The sequence below is a fragment of the Dipodomys merriami genome, unplaced genomic scaffold, assembly GCF_024711535.1.
Source record: "Dipodomys merriami isolate MVZ:Mamm:240054 unplaced genomic scaffold, mDipMer1.0.p SCAF_3, whole genome shotgun sequence".
NCBI classification, from domain to species: domain Eukaryota; kingdom Metazoa; phylum Chordata; class Mammalia; order Rodentia; family Heteromyidae; genus Dipodomys; species Dipodomys merriami.
Window position 1 is genome coordinate 18,719,360 of NW_027204492.1, and position 26,158 is coordinate 18,745,517.

Below are 26,158 nucleotides of genomic sequence, written 5' to 3' on the forward strand. Positions count from 1 at the left end.
ATGTCAGTCTTCAGCAAATTCTCTTCTAGATCTATCAATCAGATCTTGTAGAAATAGGTGAATTCAAAATTATTTAGGGAAGATGCAGTAGTGGATTCCTGTCATCCCAACTACTGCAGAGTTGGAGATTGGGAGGTTCATAGTTCAAAGTTAGACCCTTCAACTAATAAAAAGCTGAACGCAATGCCACAGATTTGTCATCCCAGCTGTACAAGAAGAGCAAATGGAAATCTTGAGGTCTAGGCCAGCCCAGGTAAAACACAAGACCTAATTTGAAAGGAAAAAAAAATCCAAAAAGTCTTAATATGTGGCTCAAATGTCAGAGCACCTGCCTAACAAAGGCAAAGCTGTGAGTTCAAACCCTAGTCCCACCAAAATTAAAATGCTTGGCTTACAAGTGCACACCTGTCATCCCAACTACAAGGGCAATATAAATGGAAAGACCTAGGCAGATCCAAGCAAAGAATAAAAGGTAAGCACATACCTAAAAACTAACTAAAGCAAAAAGGGCTAGTGGTATGCAAGTGGTAGAGTGCCTGCTCAGCTAGTGCAAGACTTTAAGTTGAAACCCCAGCACCAGAAATAAAGAAGAAATCTTTCTAGTTGTTGCATGAGCAAAGATTATTAGAACAATTATCCTATGGTCAGACCAATCAAGGCAGTTGTTGAGCTTCCAGTTACTCCCAGAGTTAGGCTGAGTCAAAATCATAGGCATTCCTGAAGCATGTAAAAAAAGAATTCTTATTACATGATAACAGCTGGGGCTCTAAGCACAGAATGCTAGTAGCCACTTGAGTGAGCCATGAGTGAAATGTTTGTCTTTTCTTTATAGAGCTACTTACAAAATAAATCCCAAATACAATCAGCAGATTGTCTTGTGAGAGGCACTAGGTTAATCAGGGAAGATGTCTGATTTGTACATTTAACAAGATATCATTAATGCCTAGGATGTTGTGGTTTAATTTGAAGTCTATTCGAAGGAACTAAAAAAACCCATAATAATCTAAATTTATCATAAAATTCCATAATTTGTATGTTTCATAAACATTACAGATGATGGAAGTGACTTCTCAAATATCAGTTTTTCTGCATGTGGTAAGGTATATAGAGGCAGCACATGTACTGATTAAAAGCCACTGACACAATGGAATTTTACTCATCCGTTAGAAACAATGGTATTGTATCATTTGTAAAGAAACGGAAAGATGGGAAAAAATGTTATCTCCACCTTCCTGCATGTTCATCCATTTGGAGCAAGCATTGAATATATCTGAAGTAAGGCAGGTCCAGAGAGAGAAACGATACATATTTCTTCTTATATGTGGCAGCTAGAATTAGCTTATAAACTTACAAGTAAATACATTGGCTAGCATGTAAATGTATACAAATGTATTAACTGAAATACGGTAGATTTATAGGAGATCTCAAATAGTGTAATTCCTAAAAAAGGCAAAGTCAAAGTTCAGCAAACTGAAACAGCAAAAATCAGGTATGCAAAAGGGGTGGGGTGGAGTCAAGGGGGAAAGGGTAAGCAAATGAAGAGGAGACGAGGGAAGAATTCAGACAAGAATCCAATGTATATCCTACAAAATTAAGAGTGAGGGAAGGGATGGGGAGGGGAGGGATGGATGAGAATGTTGAAAGAAGTGACATTGATCAAGATATAGTGTATTCATAAACTACATTGTTAAGTGGCAACTTCTTTGTACAACTACTTAAAGATATTTTTTAAAGAGGTACTGAGTTCAAATGTCAGCTCTACCATTGCCAGGGTGTGGTCATGAGCAATTTAACCTTTCTGTGCCTCCACATCCTCTTTTGTGAAAGGGATATGGCAATACCTCCATCACATGGTGATTCAGATGATTAAATGTGTAAAATATATGTATAGTGTCCAGTATATCTGTATTGTGTTTATGCACATGTATACATATGAATTTGTTTACTTAATAGTGGAATCTCAAATCATGGCATGCTCGAGTATAACATCTAGGATATTGTCTCCATAGGAATTATCTCCACCTTCCTCCATGTTCACCCATTTGGAGCAAGCATTGAATATATCTGTTCCTACTTACACCGTCTTGATAATAAGGTATGTGGGGACCCAAAATGGAAATGCTTGGGAACTGAGGGTTCATGATTGTTAGGGAACCTTAGTCTGTTTGGGCATACATTGTCCATTACTTATCACTCTGAGGAAATTAACCCCTCATTTGCTGTCTCCCTGAGACTCCATGTAGAGATTCCCTTTTGGCAAGTAGGGTGACCTTCAGTCCTAGTTTGTCTGAGACAGGGAATTTTACTGTCAGTGCTCAAACCGGGGAAGTTGTGGGCAAACTAAAATGAGCTGGCCATCCTCTTTTCAGGATAGATCTTAAAGAACCTACATTCCTTTAATTTATATATGAGCTCTAGGTTAAGCACAATAGGCTTTCCCATACAAGTTCTGTCGTGGGTCTCTAGCCATTACTGTTATTTTTCCAAAATGGAAGTCTAACTCCACTACCCTCCCACCATCACCACTGCCATTGTCTACTGTGAAACAATGGAGGCATGGACAAAAGAGAAATTGATGCAACAGTGAGCTGTTGGCTTCTGTAACAGTGTGTAGCTGTTTACAGCTGATGTCATGGGCCATTTCCTTTCCTCGATATTGGCCTGTGGGAAGAAGCTTCCACTCCAGGCAAATCTGCAGCTAATTCCCTAGGAAGTGAAAGACGCCTCTTTGCAGCAGGAGACTCTTGGCTTCTCAGAATGAATATGCTCATGCTACCTTTTGTCATAAGTAGCCTTCAATGGATGGTAGTCACCATTTCGCAGGATCTGGGCATCTTGGCAAGTACTATTGCATACAGATTCCTGAAAGCTCGATGTCCAAAATGTTCAACCATTAAGCCTATGTTATCTTAACATAGGACCTAATTGCTTTAACTATATTCTGGCTGTGGTCATACATCTTCCTTGATCGTGTTTGTGTTCGTTCTAGCTCTCACTCCCCCCTCATTTCCCTCTAGGAAGTGATGCTATTTCAACAGGTAAATAGTCCCTTTGGGCAGGGAAAGAGATTGGAATGGGAGTACCAGAATCAAGTAGTCAGTTGCAATGTTAGGAAATTAAGCGCTATGTCAATAAAAATAATTCTGGCTCCTTTTCAGCTTACAAAAACAACATAATGTACATTGTCTTAAAATATAAGCAATATAGAAGTATAGTGAAGAAAAAGTGAGAGTTGCACATAATCCTACCCCTCAAGAATAACCACTGCAAACAGTTTGGTATATCTTCAGACCTTTTATTATGTACATACTATGCTTGTGTTATATGTCTAGCTCTCTATACAATATCTAGCATGTTTTGGAATAGTTCTGCTCTTTATACACTGCAATTCACCTCAGTCAGTGCACAGGATCTACTTTACTGCCAGCCCAGAGAAGTTCTAACCTAGGCCAAGTTCCTCCTTAGCAGCCTCCCAACAAAAGCCTCAAGTCATACCAACACAATTGGAAGTTCTGTCCTCTCACTTCTGGAACATTCAGTGTGGCAGCTACTCTAGATTTCTTTAAGGATGCCTGGTGCTCTTCAGTAAAGCCTGGTGTGCAGGTTCACATTTCTAGAGGTAGCTGCTAATGGAAACACATCCACCTGAAAAGGCACTAAATGAATATAAGAGTTTTGATTTTGATGTATGTGTGTATGAAGGAGAGAGAGAGAGAGAGAAACAGAAGTAGGAATACAAACCAAACCATCCCCCATTCCTGTTACTTTTCCTTTGTGAGCTATGCATGTATGAATAAATTCTGCTCTGGTGACGGCCATTTCTGCCTCCACTCCCCTCCCAAGAGACTTAGCAGCTTCCATGGGTCTACACATAGGATCATCAGCACTAAGAAGCCATCATTCAGCTGGCTACGTACCCAAACCTCTCTAGGCAACTGACACAAGCTCTTCACAATAGCAAAGTTAGTGGTCTGTGTCTGGTAGTCGCAGCTGATCTACCAAATCATACAAATGCACACCTCCCAACGTACACACACACACACACACACACACACACACACACACACACACACACACACACACACACACACACACACACACACACACACACACACACACACACACACACACACACACACACACACACACACACACACACACACACATACCAACACCACCAAGATTCTAAAGTAGGCAGCAGAGAGGAAAAAAAGAACCAGAATGGTCATGAACCATACTACACACGAAGCTGATTTTGAATGGGGCATGTCTTCTCCGTCCTGCAGATCTGCACCAGTGATGTGGAATGTCTCATGAGCAGACTCCAGCATACCTTCAAACAAGAAATGACTGGGGTTGGAGCCAGCCTGGAGAAAAGATGGAAGTTCTGTGGCTTTGAGGGCTTGAAACTAACCTGAATCTCTTTGCCTAACAATTTAGGATCCTAAAAGTAAACATGTTGGACAAAGCTTAGAAAGTGATTTGTATTTTCAATGGGTTTCAATTGGGAGTTGCTTTAAATTTCATTCCTGTAATATCTTTTGAGTTAAAATAAGGATCCTAGAACAGCACCTCGAGCTACAGGCCCTAAAAAGAAATTGCTTCAAACCTCAAGTGCTGTGTAACGTCCTCCCCCTTTTCTGGCAATTGGTTGTCTTTTCTTATTAGTACTATTGAAAAAGTCCTGAGGCTAAGAAGTGTTTGGAGTGTTTTGGTGTCTGTACTACTGTTGTGACCCCTGATATTTTTTTAACCACTGTAAACAGAAATGTTTTGATGATTCCTTTGTGACTTGTTTTTCCAAACCTCTCTTCACATTAATGTTGCTACTAGTGAAAGAGATGATTGGAGCGCTACTCTGTGTAACTGTCATTGTCTTTCCAGTCCCCGATAGACCAATAAATGAAACCCCCATCAGTGTCCTCTAGAAGGTGCTTGACCAATTCGCCTTTGAAATGACAAAGCATGGTCTGTGGCTTTTTGCAAAACTATTATGAACCAAAAGTTGACAAATGTTCCAAAGTTATTTTCTCTAATAGTTATTTCTGAGTAAAAAGTCTATTTCAGAATTTTAAAAAGGAACTCTAGCTATATTCACAAAAAGCTAGTAACCAGTATGACTAGCATATCCATGCTACTCAGAATCACTTGTAAATAGTTGGCTTTTAAAGGAGGGCATGCTTAGTTTTCTATGAAGTAAAATGTGCTCATGTGTGAGTGTGTGCACATGCACACACATATTAGCAGAAGGGATTTATTTTAATATCCCCCCCACCCAGCCTTCTTACAGTCTCTTGGTCCCTTTTCCTCTGCTCTCAGTGTTGAACTGAAAACTGTACTACTATAAATACTGTGTTTATGCTAAATGTAAAGAGTTGATATGAGTCATAGTGAACAAATGAATAGATAATGGGACATGGATGTGTGAGGCCTCCTATAACTAGGTCAGGTCCAACTGCACTGCTGACTCCTGGGGACAGTTCTAGTTCTGTGGTACCCACGAGCATATAGCAGTGCTGGAGTATCTGTGGACCATTCAGAAAGATGAAAGGAAAGGGAAGGAGAAAGAAAGGGGAAGGGGAAAGAAAAGAAGGAAAGAGGAAAGGAAAGGAAAGGAAAGGAAAGGAAAGGAAAGGAAAGGAAAGGAAAGGAAAGGAAAGGAAAGGAAAGGAAAGGAAAGGAAAGGGAAGGGAAGGGAAGGGAAGGGAAGGGAAGGGAAGGGAAGGGAAGGGAAGAAAAGGAAAGGGATGGGAAAGGAAAGGGAAGAAAAGGAAAGGGATAGGAAAGGAAAGCAAAGGGAAGGGGAAGGGGGGAAGGGGAAGGGAGGGGAAGGAAAGGAAAGGAAGGGAAAGGAAAGAAAAAGAAAAGAAAGAAAAAGAAAGGAAAGAAAGGGATTTGAGCTGGTATGTATAAGCAGAGGTGGTCTGTTCTTTATTTTTGTGTGGTAATGGTGGTGGTGCTTACAATAGTACAAGCATGCCCTGCCTTGAGCTCAATTGAAGGTAAGAGAATGCACTGAGTGAGCAAGGCCAATGGAGAGTATTTAATGACAGTACTTTGTAAATGACATGCCAGTAGTGTTGAAAGTTGTATTTTTAAAAGATAAATATTCCTTTTTATACCTGTGTTGTGTTCTGTTTGAATGACTTCTAAGTAATCTTTTAGTAGATCATCTCAGCTTCTCCCTTTGAGTTACCAGGATATTGGAAGAAGATGCTAAGCCTGCTTGACAACTAGAAATAGTATTCCATGCCAGCTCATTCATGCTGAACATTGGCTCTCCCCTCAAGCTCCATGCTGTGACCCCAGCAGGAAGCGAGGATTATTTTTACACATGCTTCCTAACTGAAGCATCTCTGTCATCAACACTGCTGGGAAGGGCTTTGATTCATCAGTCTCAGAGGCTCTTGAAATGTCTTATTTGTGGGTGTATGTGCCTGTCCTGGGGCTTGAACTCAAGGCCTGTGTGCTGTCTTTGAGCTTTTTTCCTCAAGGCTAGTGCTCTACTACTTGACCACTCCTACTTTTGACCTTTTAATGGTTGATTGGAGACAAGAATGAGGGACTTTCCTTCTTACACTGGCCTCAAACCACCATCCTCAAAGCTCATTCTTCTGAGTTGCTAAGATTATAGAATTGAGTCACCAGTTCCAGGCTTGGAATTACTTATTTTAATACTATGAAATAGAGGAAATTTTTCCACATCATTTATTTTCATTTGAGTAAGTTACATTAAAATCAATTTTAAGGCAACAGCTGCCACACTTCTCTCTCCTTTGTTTAATATACATATACCAAAGTGTCCCTTCCCCTCCTCTGTGTGTATATGTATATGTTAGCACACAGCCTCATTCTTTTTTTGTATGTTTTTTATTGTAAAAATGCTGTACAGAGGGGTTACAGTTACATGAGCAAGGTAATGAGTCCATTTCCTATTGAGCATTGTTGCCTCTTCCTTTGTTTTCCCCCTACCAAGAGCCTCACTTTCTACCATAGGCAGGGCCTCCGTTCACCTACCTCTACCTCACAAGTGCTGGATTACGTTTCTCAGCCACTATGCCCCAAACTCTGTTTCTGTTACACCTGCCATTATAGTCCAGGTCTCCTCAGCTTGCTTGAATATACTAATTGTGATGGTTAATTTTTCTGACTCAACTTGCCCATTTACTTGGTTGCACAGCAGTCTACAGGTTGGCATGAAAACATGTTTAGATGTGATTAAAATTTGAGGGGAGCCAATTTTATCATTTGGCATAAATTATACATTGCCATACTTGAATACTCAAACCAGTAGGCTTTGACTAATGCAGAGTACACACCACAGTGTAAGTGGAATTCATCTAATCAATTACGGGCCTCAAGAGGAAAGACTGAGATCCCTGAGGAAAACTTGCAAAGCCCTCTCACAATTACCTGAGCCAAATCCTCTAACACTCTGTGTGTGTGTGTGTGTGTGTGTGTGTGTGTGTGTGTGTGTGTGTGTGTGTGTGTGTGTGTGTGTGTGTGTGTGTGTGTGTCCCACTGGCTCTGTTTCTCTGGGGACCCCTGATATATACTATATACTAGTCAAGAGTTGTTACAGTGTATAAGAATCCCATGTTTCTGTGTTATATTACATAATCAAACTGCAGCACATCCCTCTCTCACACACACAATTCTTTCCTTTCACCATAGAGATCTATTATTGAAGCTATTTTTCCTTCGAAATTCTCAGTGCTATTTATGCTTCTATGTTCCACCATAAGTTTTGAAATATTGCTGTTTTGTTCTTTTTATGAGATACACTAGTTGGATTTTCCAGATTATAATGAAGTCCTTTTTTATTTGTAATAATGGTTGTTTTATCTCCCTCCCTAGTCCTGTGACATCTAGTTCTGATTTTTTTTTTAATATTACCAAGTGACTTGTTAAGGTTCTTCAGTACAAATGAAAAAGTTTTTTTTTTCAGAAAATTAGGTACATATCTGTGTCATATAGTTTTTTTTAAAAAAATTGGGACCCCAAAATGTATGATTTTTAACATAGTACAGAATAAAGTATTATTTCAAAAAGACAGTATAGATATGCATGAACTTTTGACTCAGCACATGCCACTGTATGAACTGTCCAGACCTCTGGATTATCAGCTGTCTAGGATGGTCCACCAAGCGGGCCCTACTTCATTCTTCACTGCAGTTGCTGCCAGCTATTGAACAACTTTCATGTTCTCTTGCTGCCCCAAAGCACCTCCTGCCCACATGTCTTTAGGCAAATCATTAGACACAATGAAAGCTTCAAATTCCTTATGGAATTCATGTGGACCTACAGGAAAAGATTCAAAAAGATAACATCTCTAAATTGCCTGGCCAAGTTCTAACCACAGTGGGTTCTCAACAAAGAGTTTAGTTATGATGGTAATTCAACCAAAGTTCGCTTTGCCCACAATATTAAAAACATGTCTTTATGTTCACACCTAGAATTGTGGGGATAAATCATGTCATTGTACTCCTACAAAGTAAACTGGTCAAATATATTCCAAGCATTTCATTGTCCCAGACACCCGGTCATGCAGTGTGGGATACCAGAGATATGGCAGACTTGCCTTTCAAGAAGATATTTATATATTTTTATATTGACAGTTATAGATTTTAATGATTTGATTTTAATCATTTAGCCAAAGACACAGAAGCTCAATGTAAAGCTACTCAGTATCAACCACCCAATGAATGGTATGGATAAGGTGGTAATTATACCCTGTGTTTGACTCTTGAACTTTTTGCGCCTCTCCATTTTCTCCAGAGCCCTGGAGTGTAAGTTCCATGAGTGCATTGTCCTCATTTATCCTGTTCACTGCTACATCCCCAGATCCTAGAACATTGTAATGTGTCATGCATCTTTGGTAAATGAATATTCATATAGCATTCTTAACTCCATTTATATAATAAGATAGATAGCTAATAGAATTTTTACTGCAGTATGAAAAGTAGATGGTATTTGCCTGTTTTAGTTAAAACTTGTAGGTGTAAAGTAACTTGCTTAGGTTTGTAAGGGGCAGAGATAAGATCTGAACCTTAATCTTTCTAACTACATGCTCACAACTTTCTACCACTCTGACCTTTACAGCAATCTAACTGGTAAGTATTCTTATAACTTCACATTGTTCATGTATAAGGTATTTGATACATGAAAGTATTCGCCCAAGAAAGTCAAAGATGTATACAACCTAACTCCTTCTCTCAAAAGCTGATAGGACAGTCTCATAAGTCATATACTAGGTGTATTAGGAAGCTTAAGAGATGGGAGGAGAAGGCAAGTTCAGAAAGATTATTTGCTCAAGGTACATAACAAATATGTTACAAAGTGCACAAGTTGAATCCATGATGACCTGCCTGCAACTTGTGCTTTTTTTATTACACCATGTTGCCATCAATCATCTAACACTGTCTCCTAACTTGAGCGTTTCCTCTTCATCTGTACAATAAAAATCAAAGTATATAAGCCTTAAAAATATCATGTAGGTGGCTATCTTCAATGCACTATGTACAATACCATGCCTGACAAAATGCTCAATAAATAGCAATTGTTATTATTCAAATACCAGTCATAATAATGATGCATTAATGACAACAGATCTGCCTTTACCATACTGAGAACGCACAATTACATAAAAGAACAATGTGAGGTGATTTTAGATCATTTCAGTAGAGGCAGGTAATCCTGGCCCAAGACTAACACAGGGAGAAATCTTCTTTCTATTCTCTTTTCATATAATTACAATACCTTTCCATTTCTGTCCCCTTCTGTCATAGGACAGACCACAACACATCAACCGGAAGGCCAAAGGAGCCTTACTATTTTCTTTATCCTTAGGTCCATAATATCACCCCAGGCTTTGAGGTTGATGGTAAGCTTTGAAGATCTCAGCTACCCTAAATTGTCTATCTGAGAAGAAGGTGTCAGAGGTGTACTGAAGCAATTATTGTTAGGATAACAAAAGGAAAGAGGAGAAATCGATCACGCAGAGTTTAGCTCTCCAGGCTGGATAGCCTTATGGAGATGGTGTCAGAGCTTAGGTGCAGGTTATATTAAAGAGTATGCTGCCCAACTGCATTTACTCTACATCATATGAATATTAATTAACCCTACAATGAATAGTCCTCTGTGGCACCATACCTCTGAAACCTTAACATTCCTTAATTAATATTTTAAATCATGCTTTAAAGGAGTTTTCAAAGCAACTGGATGCACTGGTATTATATCCTTTGATCTTCATAGAACCCCATGAGCTAGAAGGGACAGATGGTTCCCTCACCATTATTGCCACTAAGGAAAACAAGTCTCAAAGGGATAAAGAGCCATACCCTAGGTCGTGCTGGCAAGTGGAAAATGGAGCTAGGATGAAAATGCAGGATTCCTGAGTCCTCCCAATGTCTAGCCCACTTTAGCTCCAGCCTCTGCCTTGAATGGCTGAGAGGATACAAGGAAGGGGCTCCACATGGCGCCATGGGACCTCTCATCAAAATACTGTTCTTAAGTGCATGAAATAAAATGCAAAGGATTGCAAAGGAAACCAATTCTACCAAAATCACATATTTATCAAAAATTTAAGGCCACCATTATATATGGCAATGTTTTTAGATGTCATACAGAAGTCCCCATCACATGGTAAATACTCTGTAAATGTTGATTAAATAATATATATTTCACAAATAAAATTTACAGGTGAGTTCAATACTGATTCTGTGCACACTTCGAAACTAGAAGTCAGTGCATAAATGGCTCCCTCAAGCATATACTTGTGTGTAAAGTGGCAGATGAGCTTCCATGCAAGCAAAGTATCAAGTACTACATGTAAGAGAAAATGAGCCAAATGCTATTCACAAGATATTACTTTCCCAACCATCAGTTCTGGCACAGATAAGACACCTGGAAGTTGTTGGAGAAAATTCCCTGAAGGCATCTACCAAATGTGTGGTTGGAATGATAAAAGGCAACAAATTCTAAATGCAGTTTTTTTAAGGGAAAAGAAAACAAAAGGCATTGTGTTATCCCCTCTTCAAAAAATAAATTTGGTATCCACATGCATAAAGCAGTGTTTTATGTAGCTCAGCCTCAAGATGGGGAATTCAACATTTCAATTCACATGCTGTCCAAGAGCTTACTCTGTGTAAGACATTCTGGCAGCCAGTGAGAGATGGAACTGCAAATTTGATATGCTACTTGTCCTTGAAGAGTTTGAAGAGCTAGCTGCTCAAAGTATATAAGGTGTGAGTAAGTTTAAATACATTAATGAAACATGTTCTACTCCTCTGAATCAGAGCTATCTAGTCTGGGAATGAAAAGGCTAGATACTAAATCCAGTGTGTTAACATAATATAAATGCTCCTTAATTTCCATTGGGGTTTGTGACCTGATAAACCTTCTGCAAACTGAAAATAGAGCAAATGCGATGCATTTAATTCACTTAACCTACCAAACATCAGAGCTTAGCCACACAAAACATTGTAAAGGATCAGATGTTACCCTTCATGATGGCATGACTGACTGGGAACTGCCATTGTCCTACCTAGCATCACAAAAGAGATTCATGCTGCATGTTACTAGCCCAAGAAAAGATCGAAATTAAAAATCTGAACTACAGTTTCCACTGAACACATGTAACTTTCACACCATTGTAAAGTCAAAAATGGTAATGTGGAAACATTGAAAAATGAAGATTGTACCTCTTGCTTTCTCTTGCCCTTCTGTGTGTGTGTGTGTGTGTGTGTGTGTGTGTGTGTGTGTGTTTGTGCGCGTGCATGCATGTGTGTGTGTGATGAGTATGTTTGTGGTAATGTGTGCAGTATTATTGTCGTCTTTATTCTGCAAAAGATAGCTTGGTATTTAACAGGAATTTACCAGATAACTGAAACATGATCCTTTTAGCCCCAGTGTTTGATATCTCTTCCTGTGTTGTTAAATAGGACCAGACCCACCCTGACCTTTCTGTGATGACTCCTCCATATTGCCAGTAAGAACAATAGAGGCTGTAAGCCTACACTTTAGGATTTCCATCTTCAAGAACTCATCTAGCTCTCTGTTTTCACATCAAATCCTCCTCCCTCTTTTCCCTATATGCGTTTTATCTATGGCAAGAATCATAGAATCATAGCATCAAACTCCTAGAGAACAGCATTCTTTCTGTAGACAAAATTAAATGAATAAAAAACAACCATTAAACCATACAAGAATCATCAATGATTCAAATTTTTACTGTCATTCCTGTTGATTTCATATCCACTATACTTCAGATCACACCTCAAGACAAAGCTTCTGAACCTGGACCAAATGCTAACTCCTCCATTAGGCCCTACTGCCTTCTTCCCTGTCCATCTCCAGATCTGAATGACTTCTTTTATGAATTCCTAGTGCTCCTTACCTGTAACTCCATCATAAGATGTAAATTACTTTCTGCATTGTTAGCATGCTCGTGCACATGTCCTCTTTGTGAGGACCATATCTGATTCAGTCACACATCCATTCATTGACAAATAAGGATTATTGCTATTACAAAAGGAGTAGGCTAACAATTGCAGGTCTTCAGCTCCCTTTCTTTTGTGTGAGCATATGCTCTATTCCCATGTGACACTGGTGCCACCCATGATCTTGGACTTCCCACCCTCAAGAACAATGAATCAAATAGACTTCTATTGTTTATAATTTATTCAGTCAATAGCAGACTAAGACAGTAGACTAAGTGACATTTAAAGACAAAATCTTGAGTAAAATCAGTGGTTTTACTCCCTATCCTTCTCTCTAGCTAGAGAAAAGGAGTTCAAGGATTAAGCTCTTAATATTAATAGAGAACCAAGCAGGAAACTCCAAAAGAGACCAAGAGAAAGCAAACAGGAAATAAGATAGAAATCACTTCAATAGCTATTTTGCCGAACTTTTGGTCCAATCTACATGAACAACAGCTGAGCCAGAGTGCCAAATTTCCTGCAAAATGAATGAATTTCTAATAGAAACCTCTCTTGCATTAACTAGCTTGTAGACTCTGGAAGAATACATGTGGTCATCAGGTATTTTTGCCAAATTACTCCCCTATATCAGTCCCATCTCTCTCTCATCCCAAAGTTCTAGGAATAAAGTATTAAGTTTTTATTTGTCTACATTATCCATATAGTACTCTCTTCCACCAGAATCTGTGCCCAAGCCCATCAGTGGAAAAGTAGCTCACTCTGAAAATACTTAGGGAGCTTCCTAATGAGGTTGATTTTCAGCTATTAAACCTGATAGAATTCACAGATTTCTTTTTTTAAAAAATCAACTGTGACAGCCCTGAAAGGAGACAGGAATGCTATTAGCAGACTCTATTAGCAGTGAATGAGAGCCCATATATATACACTATGAACTCCCAAAGCAGTAAAGCATGGTGGGGCGGGGGGGGGGGGGGGGGGGGGGGAGGGGAAGGGGGGAGGGGGGAGGGGGGGAAGGGGTTTAGTTGAGAAACAAAGGCAGCCTAAGACAAAGATAAAAGGAGGGGATTTTACTTTCTTTCACTCATTGCATTTCCACTTTTCTTACATCTAAGACACATTAGTTATATAAACACCTCTAGATAAAGAACCTAGAGAAAAACAGCGCAAAAATCTTCAAACATTTTTTTTTTGGTTTTCTATATATCTACAGATAAGAACTCTAATAGAACTCTTGTGATAGCATTATCATTATGGGCTGCATCTTGTAAAACTTTATAATTTTGAAATCCTACCTCTGAGGCTTCTTACTGACAGAAAAGAGAAAGAGAAAAACAACTAATGCAAATATTCCAAATTATGTTTTTGTAGAAAAAAACACGAAATAACACATTTTATGACAATGGCAGAATATAAAAACTGGGGGAATCCTTCAAGTGTAATCAGCTCAAGCCCCACAGACTGCTCCAATTGAGGCAAGGAAAAAGAAGTGGTCAGAGAATGAGAGAATATCTCAGTCTCCCACTCCCACCTCAGTTCTTTTCCTTTCAGTACACTTGGGCATGTACTAATGGAAAACAAATTAAAGCAGAAGATTGCAAAAGGGATAGAAAAGCTGAAATTGCTCATAAAGAATTGTTATTTTCTCAACTGGTTCTCTGCAGCACCAAAAATTCTAGCTGAAGTAATCCACAGAGCAAAACAAAGTGGATGACAGTCAAATACTAATCACTACTTTCATTTGAAAGCATTGTGTTTACAGCTTTTTTTTCCTTCACAGGGTGAGACTCTACATATGTAAAAACTGAATTAAATACCATTGAAAGTTTGTTAGAATAATTACTGAACACCAGAGGTGATTCATGTTCCCCCAGGCACGCTTTCTATGTAATGAAATAGCTAAAATTCTTCATGAGCAAGGGTGAAGCTGAAGGGTCAAACTTTCCCTGTGATGGCAGGAGCTGATTAAATCACTGATGACTTCCAACTGAAATTGCTATGAACAAGAACAGAGAAAGATATTAACTTCATATGTGGTTTATGTATGGGATCAAGTGTGTGGAAGTAAAAGTCTCCATAAGGAAGAAGCTCACCAGGGAAGATCTGAGGGCCACCTGGAATGGACTGTCTTTAAGAGTTCAACTGGGAGCTGAGAGCCCAATGAAATACACTGCATGAAATGCAGTGATGTTCTTTTATGCTTTTTGTTCCTATATGACTTTTACAATGATAACATTTTTAAAAATAAGTTTTTTATTGTGAAAATACCATACAGAGGGGGTTACAATTACATGAGCAAGGTAATGAGTACATTTCTTTTTTTTTTTTTTTTTTTTTTTTTAAATTGTATTTTATTTTATTTGAGAACATACTGTACAAAGGGGCTACAATTACATGGGCAGGATAATGGATACATTTCTTACCAAGCATTGCAGCCTCCTCCTTTGTTTACCCTTCACTTCCCTTCCCCGCCTCCCCCCTCCCCCCACCCAATTTTACCCCCCTCCCCCCACCCAATTATACCCCCCTCCCCCCCCCCACACCGGCATTGTAAAGCTGGTTTTGACATGACATTTTGTACTTCTCATTGTTGCAACAGGTCCACCTGAATCCTTAAACGACTTGTTTGTCCCCATCTACTCCACATGTTATACTGACATCAAATATAGTGAAAACGGGGGTTACACTGTGGGGGAGGGACATACAAAGCAACAAAGAAATAATCTTATAAATGCATTAGAGATACATGCATGAAAGAAACGAAAACATTAAAATACATATTTAAGGGTTCATTTTCCTAGCATCACATTATCTGACCTTTTCCGCTTGACTCATACCTATACTAGATATTGCAAATAAGGGAAACCATGGGACCTATGCTTCTTTGGGCCTGGCTTACTTCACTTAATATAATTTTTTCCAAACCTTTCCATTTCCTAACAAATGGGGAAATATCATTCTTTCTGATGGAGGCATAGAATTCCATTGTGTATATATACCACATTTTCTTGATCCATTCATCTACTGAGGGGCATCTGGGTTGGTTCCATATCTTAGCTATGGTAAATAATGCTGCAATAAACATAGTTGTGCTGGTAGCTTTAGTGTGGTCTTGTTTGTAAACATTTGGGTAAATGCCCAAAAGTGGGATTGCTGGATCATAGGGGAGATCTATGTGGAGTCTTTTGAGGAACCTCCATACTGCTTTCCAAAGTGGTTGAACAAGTTTACATTCCCACCAACAATGAAGTAGGGTTCCTTTCTGTCCACATCCCCTCCAGCATCTGTTGTTATTGGAGTTCTTGATTTTTGCTGTTCTAACTGATGAGTACATTTCTTATCAAGCATTGTTGCCGCCTCATTTGTTTTTCCCCTACCATCCCTGCCCTCCCATCTCCATGACTACACTTCCCCCACTCCCCGCCAAAATTGGAAAGTACGTTTTTCAACATAGTGTCTTGTACATCTCATTGTTGCAATGAGTCAACACTTTTTGTTTCACAGAGTTAACTTTATTCACTTGTTAAAGCTAGAAAGTAGCAATAACCATAGCTCCTTTGAAATCAGATTTTACTTTTTGCCAGGGAATTCAATAATTAAATGAGGGGTCAGATTCTTGCATTTCTTTGATATTTGAGAGCCAAGGTGGGGGGGCATTCACTCTCCAACATCAGCCTCTTACTACCCAGTTTACTTTTGACCTGGAATTAAAGAATGAAAATATTGGATATACGTTTCCAATCCACATTCAACTTGTGGAGAAAATCAAGTTGAGGCTGAAGTTACCATAGAAGCCCTTTGTCCTTTCAGGAGAAGACAGTTATCGACATTAACAGCTAAAATGGAAAAGCAACTTTAAAAGTAAAGAGTATCATTTTTCCTTCAAACTGACATTCATTCCCTCTAATCAGTCAGTGAATAAAATGTTAAATAAGCTGGAAAAAATACATTTACATGCTTAGCACTGCAACTCATAGAAGAATATCAGATATAATCTTTACATTCACCTAATCACTATTCCACTTGGAGAGACAAGATGTACACGCTCAATAATAGGGAACAATATAAAAAATGCAGAGGTTGGCTGGAGCATGTGATGGGAATTTACAACCAAAAGAGAGGGATGATGTGGAGAGAAACAAAAAGAACAACAAGAATGAAAGCATAGAAGGTGGAGTAAACACTGGGTGCCTATGAGAAAATAGAATACCAACCTGGGAAGAAACTTAGGAGAGGTGGAGCCTTGAGAATCATACAGAAGAGACTGGACCTGAAAAAGCAAAGAGGGCACTTGTGAAGGTTTGAATTTAGGACTAATTTAAGAAAAGCAGCATAGCAAAATGTGTAGTACTGTAGAATGGATTTGGAGAGAAACCAGAAGGTTGTAATGAACCCAGGAGGAGACATTAGAGGCTTAGTTTACAGAAACTAGAGCTAGAGGGGTAAAATATAGAGGAAGCAGACAAGGGAGAAAAGTTAGACAACTTGGATTCAGATTAATTGCACATAATAAGAAGCCCAGAAGTACAGCAGCCTCCGAGCACACTTCAACCAAATTCTTGAAATATGGGATAGCCATATGATTATAAAAAGATATTTCCAATCCAGATGTCTGACACAGGCATTCTTTCCAGAATATATAAAGAATTCTTACAACTCAGTTTAAAAATAGCAAATAATCTCTTTTAGTGGACAACAGTTTTCAACAAATATTTCACAAAATGATACATCAGAATGGACAATAGTTATATGAATAGATGCTCAGTAATGCTAGTTACCAGGAAAATATAAGTTAAACCAGAGTGAGATAGCAGTATACATCTCCTTAAAAAGAAAAATCAAAAGAAAAGGGAAGGTAGACCAAGATGACACAATAGAACTCTCCTTTATTTAAACTCCACAAATCAGATGAGACAAGAAAGAGGCATAGTCGAAAGATAGAAAGATAGGAAAAGGATCAGTAACCATGAAAAATGTAGCAGGGCATCAGGAATGTATGGACAAACAGAAGCAACAGAGAAAATCAGAAAATATTCCCAATCCCTAGTACTAGCAGAGAAGCTAAAGACACAATCACAAGGTAAACCAGATATTACTGGTTTACCTTGAATTAAAATTTTAGCTGTAGAAAAGCCTACACTTCCCACAAGCCTTAAGTCCAGTGAGGGAAATGTGTGTGAGAGAGAAATGTCTTTGGGTAGAACACTAGCCTCAGAAAAGAAAGATTCTGTCTCCTCCTCTGTACAGTATCTTCACAATAAAAAAAAGATACTGTCTTTCCCATTATTGCTGAGAGCCACAATAGGCCCTCCAAAGAGGGCCCTTTGTTTCAGACTGAACTACACTAGGGGATTGAAGGCAAGGAATAATCATGGTTCCTTACGACTTAGTATACCCTACAATAATGTCTGAGTGGGAGACTGCCGGAAGAAGTGGTTCTGGACAATGAGAGGGTCTGATGCAGTCCTGAAAAGAAATTCAAGAAGCAAGGAAGAGTGGGGTGTTTAAATTTCAATTAATTATTGAAATTTAAAATCTCAAAAATCCAAATTTAAAACTTACTTGAAATCCTTGCTAATAGAGTTATGCAAATTCAAAATAGTGTAACAAACTCTAGGAAATGGAAACAAAGGAATTTTTTTTTGAACAGAGCATGCAAGACCTCTGGGATCTTGTCAAATGCTTTTTCTGCATCTATTGAGATGATCATGTGGTTCTTATCCTTGCTCTTATTGATGTGATGAATTACATTAATTGACTAACATATATTGAACCAGCCTAGCAACCCTGGAATGAATCCTGTTTGATCATAGTGTATAATTTTTTTGATGAGTTGTTGAAGTCAATTGGCCAGAATTTTGTTGAGAAATTTTGCATCAATGTTCATCAAAGAAATGGGTCTATAGTTCTCTCTTTTGATGAGTCCCATCTGTTATTGGGATGAGGGTTACGGTGGCTTCATAAAATGAATTTGGTAGAAAACTTTCATTTTTAATTTCATTGAAAAGTTGGAGGAAAATTGGTGTGAATTCTGCTTTAAAGACCTTGTGGAATTCAGCTGTGAATCCATCTGGGGCTGGGCTTTTCTTGGATGGGAAGTCCTTAATATAATAAAGGTTTTGTAAGACAAACCTACAGCTATCATAATACTTAATAACAAAAGGTGAAAGCCATTTCCTCTAAAATCAGGAATGAGACAAGGGTGTCTGCTCTCAACACTCGGCTTCAATACAGTATTAGAATTTCTAGCTAGAGCAGTAAGGTAAGAAGCAAACATAAAGAGGATCCAAATAGGGAAAAATAAAGTAAAACTCTTCCTCTTTGTAGATGACATGATCCTGTATTTAAAGAATCGCATAGATTCCACTCCCAAGTTACTCAAGCTGATCCGAAACTTTGACAAAGTAGCAAGGTCTATTCCAGCAGAAAAGCAAGGCTGAAATCAGGAAAGCAACTCCTTTTGTAATAGACCCACAAAAAAAATACCTAGGAATTAACTTACCCGAAGAAGTGAAGGGATTCCATGAGGAAAATTTAAAAACCTGAAAAAGGAAATCAAAGCAAATCTAAGGAAGCAGAAAAACTTCCCATGCTACTGGATTGGGAGGCTTCACATTGTGAAAATGGCAATACTGCCAAAGACTATCTACAAATTCAATGCAACACCCATCAATATCCAACATCATTCTTTAATGAAATAGAGGAAGCAATCCAAAAATTCATATGAGATAATAAAAACCCCAAATAGCAAAAACAACCCTTAACAGAAAGAACAGTACTGGAAGAATATCAATACCACACTTCAAACTTTACTACAAAACTATAGTCATAAAAACAGCTTGGTACTGGCACAAGAACAGGCCTGAAGACCAATGGAATAGAATTGAAGACCCAAAAATGAACCACAGACATATTGCCACCTAATCTTCAATAAGGGAGCCAAAAAAAGGATGGAAGAAAGACAGCCTTTCAACAAATGGTACTGGCAGAATTGGCTAAAATTAAAGTTAGATCCTTATATATCCCCCTGCACCAGAATCAACTCCAAAAGGATCAAAGACCTCGAGGTTAAAACAGACACTCTGAAAACATTACAGGAAGGAATAGGAGAAAAACTAGGGCTCCTTGGCATGGTTGACACTGTCTTAATAAAGACCCAGAAAAGCCAGGCGATGGTGGCTCATGACTGTAATCCTAGCTACTCAGGAGGCTGAGATCTGATAATCGCTGTTCAAAGCTAGTCGGGGCAGGAAAGTCCGTGAGACTCTTATATCCAATAAATCACTAGAAAACCGGAAGTGGCGCATTGGCTCAAGTGGTAGAGTGCCTTGAGCTGAAGAGCTGAGGGACAGCACCCAGGCCCAGAGTTCAAGACCCACGACCCAGGAAAATAAATAAAGACCTAGGAACACATCAAATCAAAGAAAAGTTGGACAAAGGGAATGCATAAACTGCAGAGCTTCTGCATGGCAAAGGACATAGCAAGATGAATAGAAAGCCCATGGACTGGGAGAAGATCTTCATTAGCCTTACAATGGACAAGGATCTCATATCTCAAATGTACTTAGAACTCAAAAAACTAAATCCTCCAACAACAAATCCTCAAAGAAACAACTGCCTCATTATTAAGTGGGTTAAAGCTTTAAAGAGAACGAGTATATGTCTGAGACAAGCAGAAAAGGTCAGATAAGATGATGTTAGGTGAAATGAACCCCAAGATGAGGATACAAGTGGTTTTTTCTTTCTTGCTATTGTTTCTAATGTATTTATAAGGCGATTGTTTTGTTGCTTTGTATGTCCCTCCCCCATGGTATAACCCCTGTTTTCACTGTATTTGATGTTGGTATAATTTGGGGAGGGGAAGAGAAAAAACAAATTATTTAAATAGGGATACAGGTGGACCCATTGCAAAAATGAAATGTACAAAATGCTATGTTGAAAAATGAACTGTACAATTTTTGTGGGGGGAGAGGGGGGAGTGAAGTCGTGGGGATGGGAGGGCAGGGATGGTAGGGGAAAAACAAAGGAGGAGGCAACAATGCTTAAAAAGAAATGTACTTATTACCTTGCTCATGTAATTGTCACCCCTCTGTACAGTACTTTCACAATAAAAACCTTATCAAAAAATAAATAATAAAAAAATAAAAACAAAATCCATTAATCAATCAAGAAAAAAAAAGATTTAAAGAGAAACTTCTGGGCTGGGAAGGTGGCTCAGTGGTAGAGAGCTTGCCTTGCATGCCTGAGGCCCTGGGTTCGATTCCTCAGCACCACATAAGCAAAAAGAAAAAAGCCGGAAGTGGCACTGTGGCTCAAGTGGTAGAGCGCTAGCCTTGAGCTGAAGAGCTGAGGGGCAGCGCCCAGGCCCAGAGTTCAGGCCCCACGACTGGACCCAAAAAATAAAAATAAAGAGAAACTTCTCTGAAGAGGAAATAAGAATGGCCAATATCTATACACATGAAGAAATTCTCAACTTCTTTAGCCATAAAAGAAATGCAAATCAAAACAGCATTGATATTCCACCTCACCCAGTTAGAATGGCTATAATCAAGAAATCTAATAACAACAGATGCTGGAGGGGATGTGGCCAAAAAGGAACCTTACTTCATTGTTGGTGGGTTGTAAACTTGTTCAACCACTCTGGAAAGCAGTATGGAGGTTCCTCAAAAGACTCCACATAGAGCTCCCCTATGACCCAGCAATCCCACTTAAGGGCATTTACCCAAATGATCACAAACAAGGCTATACTAAAGCTACCAGTACAACTATGTTTATCGCAGCATTATTTACCATAGCTAAGATATGGAACCAACCCAGATGCCCCTCAGAAGATGAATGCATCAAGAAAATATGATATATATATATATATACATATATTATATATTATATACATATGTATGTATATAATATATATGTTTGTATATATATATATATATATATATATATATATATATATATATATATATATATAATGGAATTCTATGCCTCCATCAGAAAGAATGACACAGTCCCATTTGTTAGGAAATGGAAAGCCTTGGAAAAAATTATATTAAGTGAAGTAAGCCAGGCCCAAAGAAACATAGGTCCCATGGTTTCCCTTATTTGCAATAATTAGTATATGTCTGGGACAAGCAGAAAAGGTCAAAAGCTGTGTACATATGATCATATAAGTTGATGCTAAGTGAAATGAACCCCAAGATAGTGACACACAAGGTTTTATCTTCCTTGCTGTTGTTTTTAATGTATTTATAATGTACCATGTGATTTTTTTTTTGTTTGTTTCTTTTGAATGATGTTCTCCCATGGTATAACCCCTGTTTTCACTGTATTTGATTCTGGTGCTCTGCATCTTGTATATAAGTTTTTCTAATTTGGGGAGGGGAAGGAAAATAACAAAATGCTGAAATAAGTTTATAGATTGACCCATTGTAACTATGAGATGTACAAGACACTATGTTGAAAATGAACTATACAACTTAGGGGGGGAGGGAGGAGTTGAGGAGGTGGGGAGGGGAGGGATGGTAGGGAAAAATCAAAGGAGGAGGTAACAACACTCGCTAGGAAATGTACTCATTACCTGTACTCCTGTAACTATAACCCCTCTGTACAGTATTTTTACAATAAAAATATATACAAAAAAAGAATGGCCACTACGCACATGAAGGAATGCTCACCATCTCTAGCCATAAAAGAAATGCAAATCAAAATATTTGAGTTCCACCTCACATCAGTTAGAATGATTATAATCAAAAAAATCTTGGGCACGGGGGAGAGGGGAGGGAATCTAATAACAGATGCTGGCCAGAATGTGGCCAAAAGGGAATGCTACTATACTGTTAGTGGGAGTGTAAACTGGTTCAACTACTCTGCAAAGCAGTATGGTGGGTCCTAAAAAGACTAAATATAGAGCTCCCCTATGAACCAGCAATCCCATTTCTGGGTATTTACCCAAATGACCACAAAAGGCCATACTAAAGCTACCAACACAACCATGTTCATTGCAATATTATTTATTATGAAACCAAGACAGATGCCCCTTAGTAGATGAATGGATTGAGAAAATGTGGTATATATAAATGAAGGCATTCTCAGCTTCCGTGAGAATTACATGGACCCATTCATAAGGAACTAGAAAGATTTGGAAACAATCACATTAAGCGAAGTAAGCCAGACCTAAAGAAACATATGCTCCATGGATTCCCTCATTTGTAATAATTAATATATTCCTAGGGTAGTCCTAGCTCAATAGCTATGTACATATAACCATACAAGATGATGCTAATTGAAATGAACTCCAAGATATAGAAACAGGAGGTTTTCCTTTGTTCTTGTTGTTCTTAATATACTCTGTGGCATTTCTTTTTTCTCTCATTTTTTCCCTTTGGTTTATCCCTTGGTATCACTGTATTTAATTTGGGTACTCTGTGTATTGTATATATGCTTATCTGAATTAGGGAAGGAAAGGGGAACACAAAATGGTGAGACAAAGGACAAAGGGTAAACCAATGCAACGGTGATACAGGAAAACATGTTGGAAATTAACTTTACAACTGGAGGGAGATTAGGGGTAGGAAAGAGGGAGAAAAATGAGGGAGGGAGTAACAATGTTCAACAAGAAATGTACTCACTTATGGTATGTAACTGTAATGCCTCTGTACATAACCTTGACAATAAAGTTAAATTTAAAAATAAAAGAGAGGAAAAAGAAAAATGAAAGACCTCTGATACACTATTAAAAGGCCACACTTACAAATCATGGGAATAGAAGAAAGAGAAAAGGTGAAAACTAAAAGCATAAAAACATATTCAGGGCTGGGAAGGTGGCTCAGTGGTAGAATGCTTGCCTTGCATGCATGAGGCCCTGGGTTCGATTCCCCAGCACCACATAAGCAAAAAGAAAAAAAGCCAGAAGTGGCACTGTGGCTCATGGTAGAGTGCTAGCCTTGAGCTGAAGAGCTGAGGGACAGCGCCCAGGCCCAGAGTTCAGGCCCCACCACCGGACCCAAAAGGAAAAAAACATATTCAATAAAATAATAGAAAACTTCCCAAATCTTGAGAAAAAGAGGATCATCCAGTTTACATGAGGATTTCAGAATATCAGGCAAGACAAGAAAATAAATACCCCTAGATATAAAAAAGTAAATAACACTAAATATATAGAACAAGTAAGTTGAAACCTATAAAAGAGAAACAAGTCACATAAAAAGGAAAGCCATCTGAGAAACTGGAATTTTCAACAGAAATTCTAAAACAAAGAGAGCGTGGATAATATAATCCAATCTTTGGAAAAAATAACTGCCAACAAAATTAATATATTCGGTAAAGCTATGTTTCATAATTGAAGAGGAAATAAAAACCTTCCACAGTAAACAAAAACTATAGAATTCCTAACCACTAAATTACCACAGCAGAGGATATTTAATGAATCCTGCACATAGAAAGGAAGATAATTGCAACCAGGAAAATCTGAAAAGAATAAACCCAGCTAGATAAATTGTTTAACACATGAGAATTAGGAAAGAAGCAAGCATCACAAAAATAGTAAAAATTACAGTAAAAAAAAAATATATATATATCAATTCTCCATAGAATGACAGGTCAAATAAAAAGGAAGATCCAACAATTGTAGCCTACAATAAATACATTTCATTGAAAAATTGGTTTAGAGTGCAGGGGTAAAAAAGACTTTCCAAGTAAATGACCCCAAAAGCAAGCAGTAGTAGGTATACTTCCACATGATAAAAGAGACCTAACCAAAATCAATCAGAAGAGCCAAAGAAAGCCACTTCTTATTTATAAAGGAACAATCCATCAAGAGGAGACAGCAATTGATAAAACATATGTACCAAATATTAGCATGCTCAATTTCATTAAACAAACTACTAGCTTACTAGCAATGATTATCCCCAACATAATAATAGTGGGAGACTTCAATACCCTGTTTGCATCAGTAGATAAGTCATTTGGACCAAAAAACAAAAACAAAGAACAAAGAACAACAACAACAAAAAATAACACTTCAGAATTAGTGACACTATAGATCAAATGGTCTTAATAGACCATTAGTATTCCACCCAAAAGCTACAGAATCCACATTCTTTTCATCAGTTCATGGAAATTTCTCCAATATAGATATTTTAGATATATAACTTCTTGTATTTTATAAGACCAAAATATTAGACCAGGAAATACCCAAAAACATACAGACTGATCAATTTGCTTCTGAATGATGTCATCAAAGAAATCCTGGAGGAAAATTTGTAAAATCAAATGAAAATTAAACACAATTTACCTTTGAGACACAGCAAAGGAAGTAGTAAGAGGAAAATCTATAGCTATAAGTGCCTAAAAATGACATTTTATTAGATATATATATATATATATATATATATATATAAACCAGTAATTTTTTAAATTTTATTTTATTGTAAAGATGCTGTACAGAGGGGTTACAGTTACATGAGTAAGGCAATGAGTATATTTCTTGTCGAGCATTTTTACCCCCTCCCTTGTTGTTCTCTCACTATCCCTTCCCTCTCCCACCTCCCTCCCTCCCCGCCCCCTGAAGTTGTAAAGTTCAGTTCCAATATACTGTCTTGTGGGTATCACTGTTGCAATCAGTCATCGTGTGTCCTTGTTTCAGCTTTTTGTTATTCCCTTCCCCTCCCCAAATTAGACACATATATATACAAGATGCAGGGCACCAAAATCAAGTACAGTGACAGCAGAGGATATACCATGGGGGAAGAATATACAAAGGAACTTCAGTAAATTTAAAAGTGTTTATCACTGATCATAGTTTATTATAGCCATGAATGTGTGAAAATCCAAGATTTCTTTTACCTTTTTTATTTAAAATTGTAAAATACAAATTCAAGTGCATAAAATATGGAAAATAATGTAGCAGACACATGTGCTTATCAGTAAGACAGACCACATGTGAACACTTAGGGAACTCTATAAAAGAGAGAACAAATTAGTTAAAATATTCTTAGTACAGGTATGATTCTACTTGTCTCTTCCCCTTCCTCTTCTTTCCCCAAGGAGAACCCACTTCCCTGTAGTAGTAATCAACTACTTGGTTTTGGATGCTTACTATAAGAATATTTGCCCATAAATAATGCATAGCATTGTTTTGTATATTTTTCAATGTAAATAAATGGAAGCTACTACATATAGTGTCTTGACAACTACTATTGTCATGTAACATTACTTTTAGGTTATATATATATATATATATATATATATATATATACATATATATTTCAATAAAGATATGTCTAGCTTATTTTAACCACTGCATAAATAAGCCAGTTTATTTAACTACTCCCTATCTGAGGTATAGCACATTGTTCAACATTTTCACTTTTATGATGTGCTGTAGTAAATATTTGCACAATTATTTTTTACAAATGTGTGAAAGATTGTATCTAGGGTACACATCTTGCTATGTAATTAATTCTTTGGAAAACGTTATTGATATTAATGCTATATAAAAAATTCATCCTTGAACAGAATAGCTCAATAGCTATGCGCATGGAACCATATAAGATGATACTAAGTGAAATGAACTGAGAGATATGGCAACAAGAGGGTTTTTTTTGCTGCTATTGTTTTTAATGTACTATGTGAATTTTTGTTTCTATTGTATGTTCGTCCCCCTATGGCATATCCCCTGCTGTCACTGTAATTGATTTTGGTACCCTGTATTATATAAATGT

At 37.9% G+C, this 26,158-nt stretch overlaps 1 protein-coding gene across 6 annotated transcripts in view; it reads left to right on the forward strand.

Moving 5' to 3' along the window:
* Enox2 (ecto-NOX disulfide-thiol exchanger 2) overlaps window positions 1–5,668 on the forward strand; it is a 325,263-nt gene extending 319,595 nt beyond the window's left edge. For all 6 annotated transcript variants that reach the window (XM_070039729.1, XM_070039733.1, XM_070039730.1 and 3 more), the window contains 2 exons: window positions 2,010–2,095; window positions 4,287–5,668. In XM_070039729.1, coding sequence (XP_069895830.1) covers window positions 2,010–2,095; window positions 4,287–4,418 — 218 coding nt within the window. In that variant the 3' untranslated portion in view covers window positions 4,419–5,668. The remainder of the gene's footprint in view (window positions 1–2,009; window positions 2,096–4,286) is intronic.
* The last annotated feature ends 20,490 nt before the right edge of the window (window positions 5,669–26,158 follow it).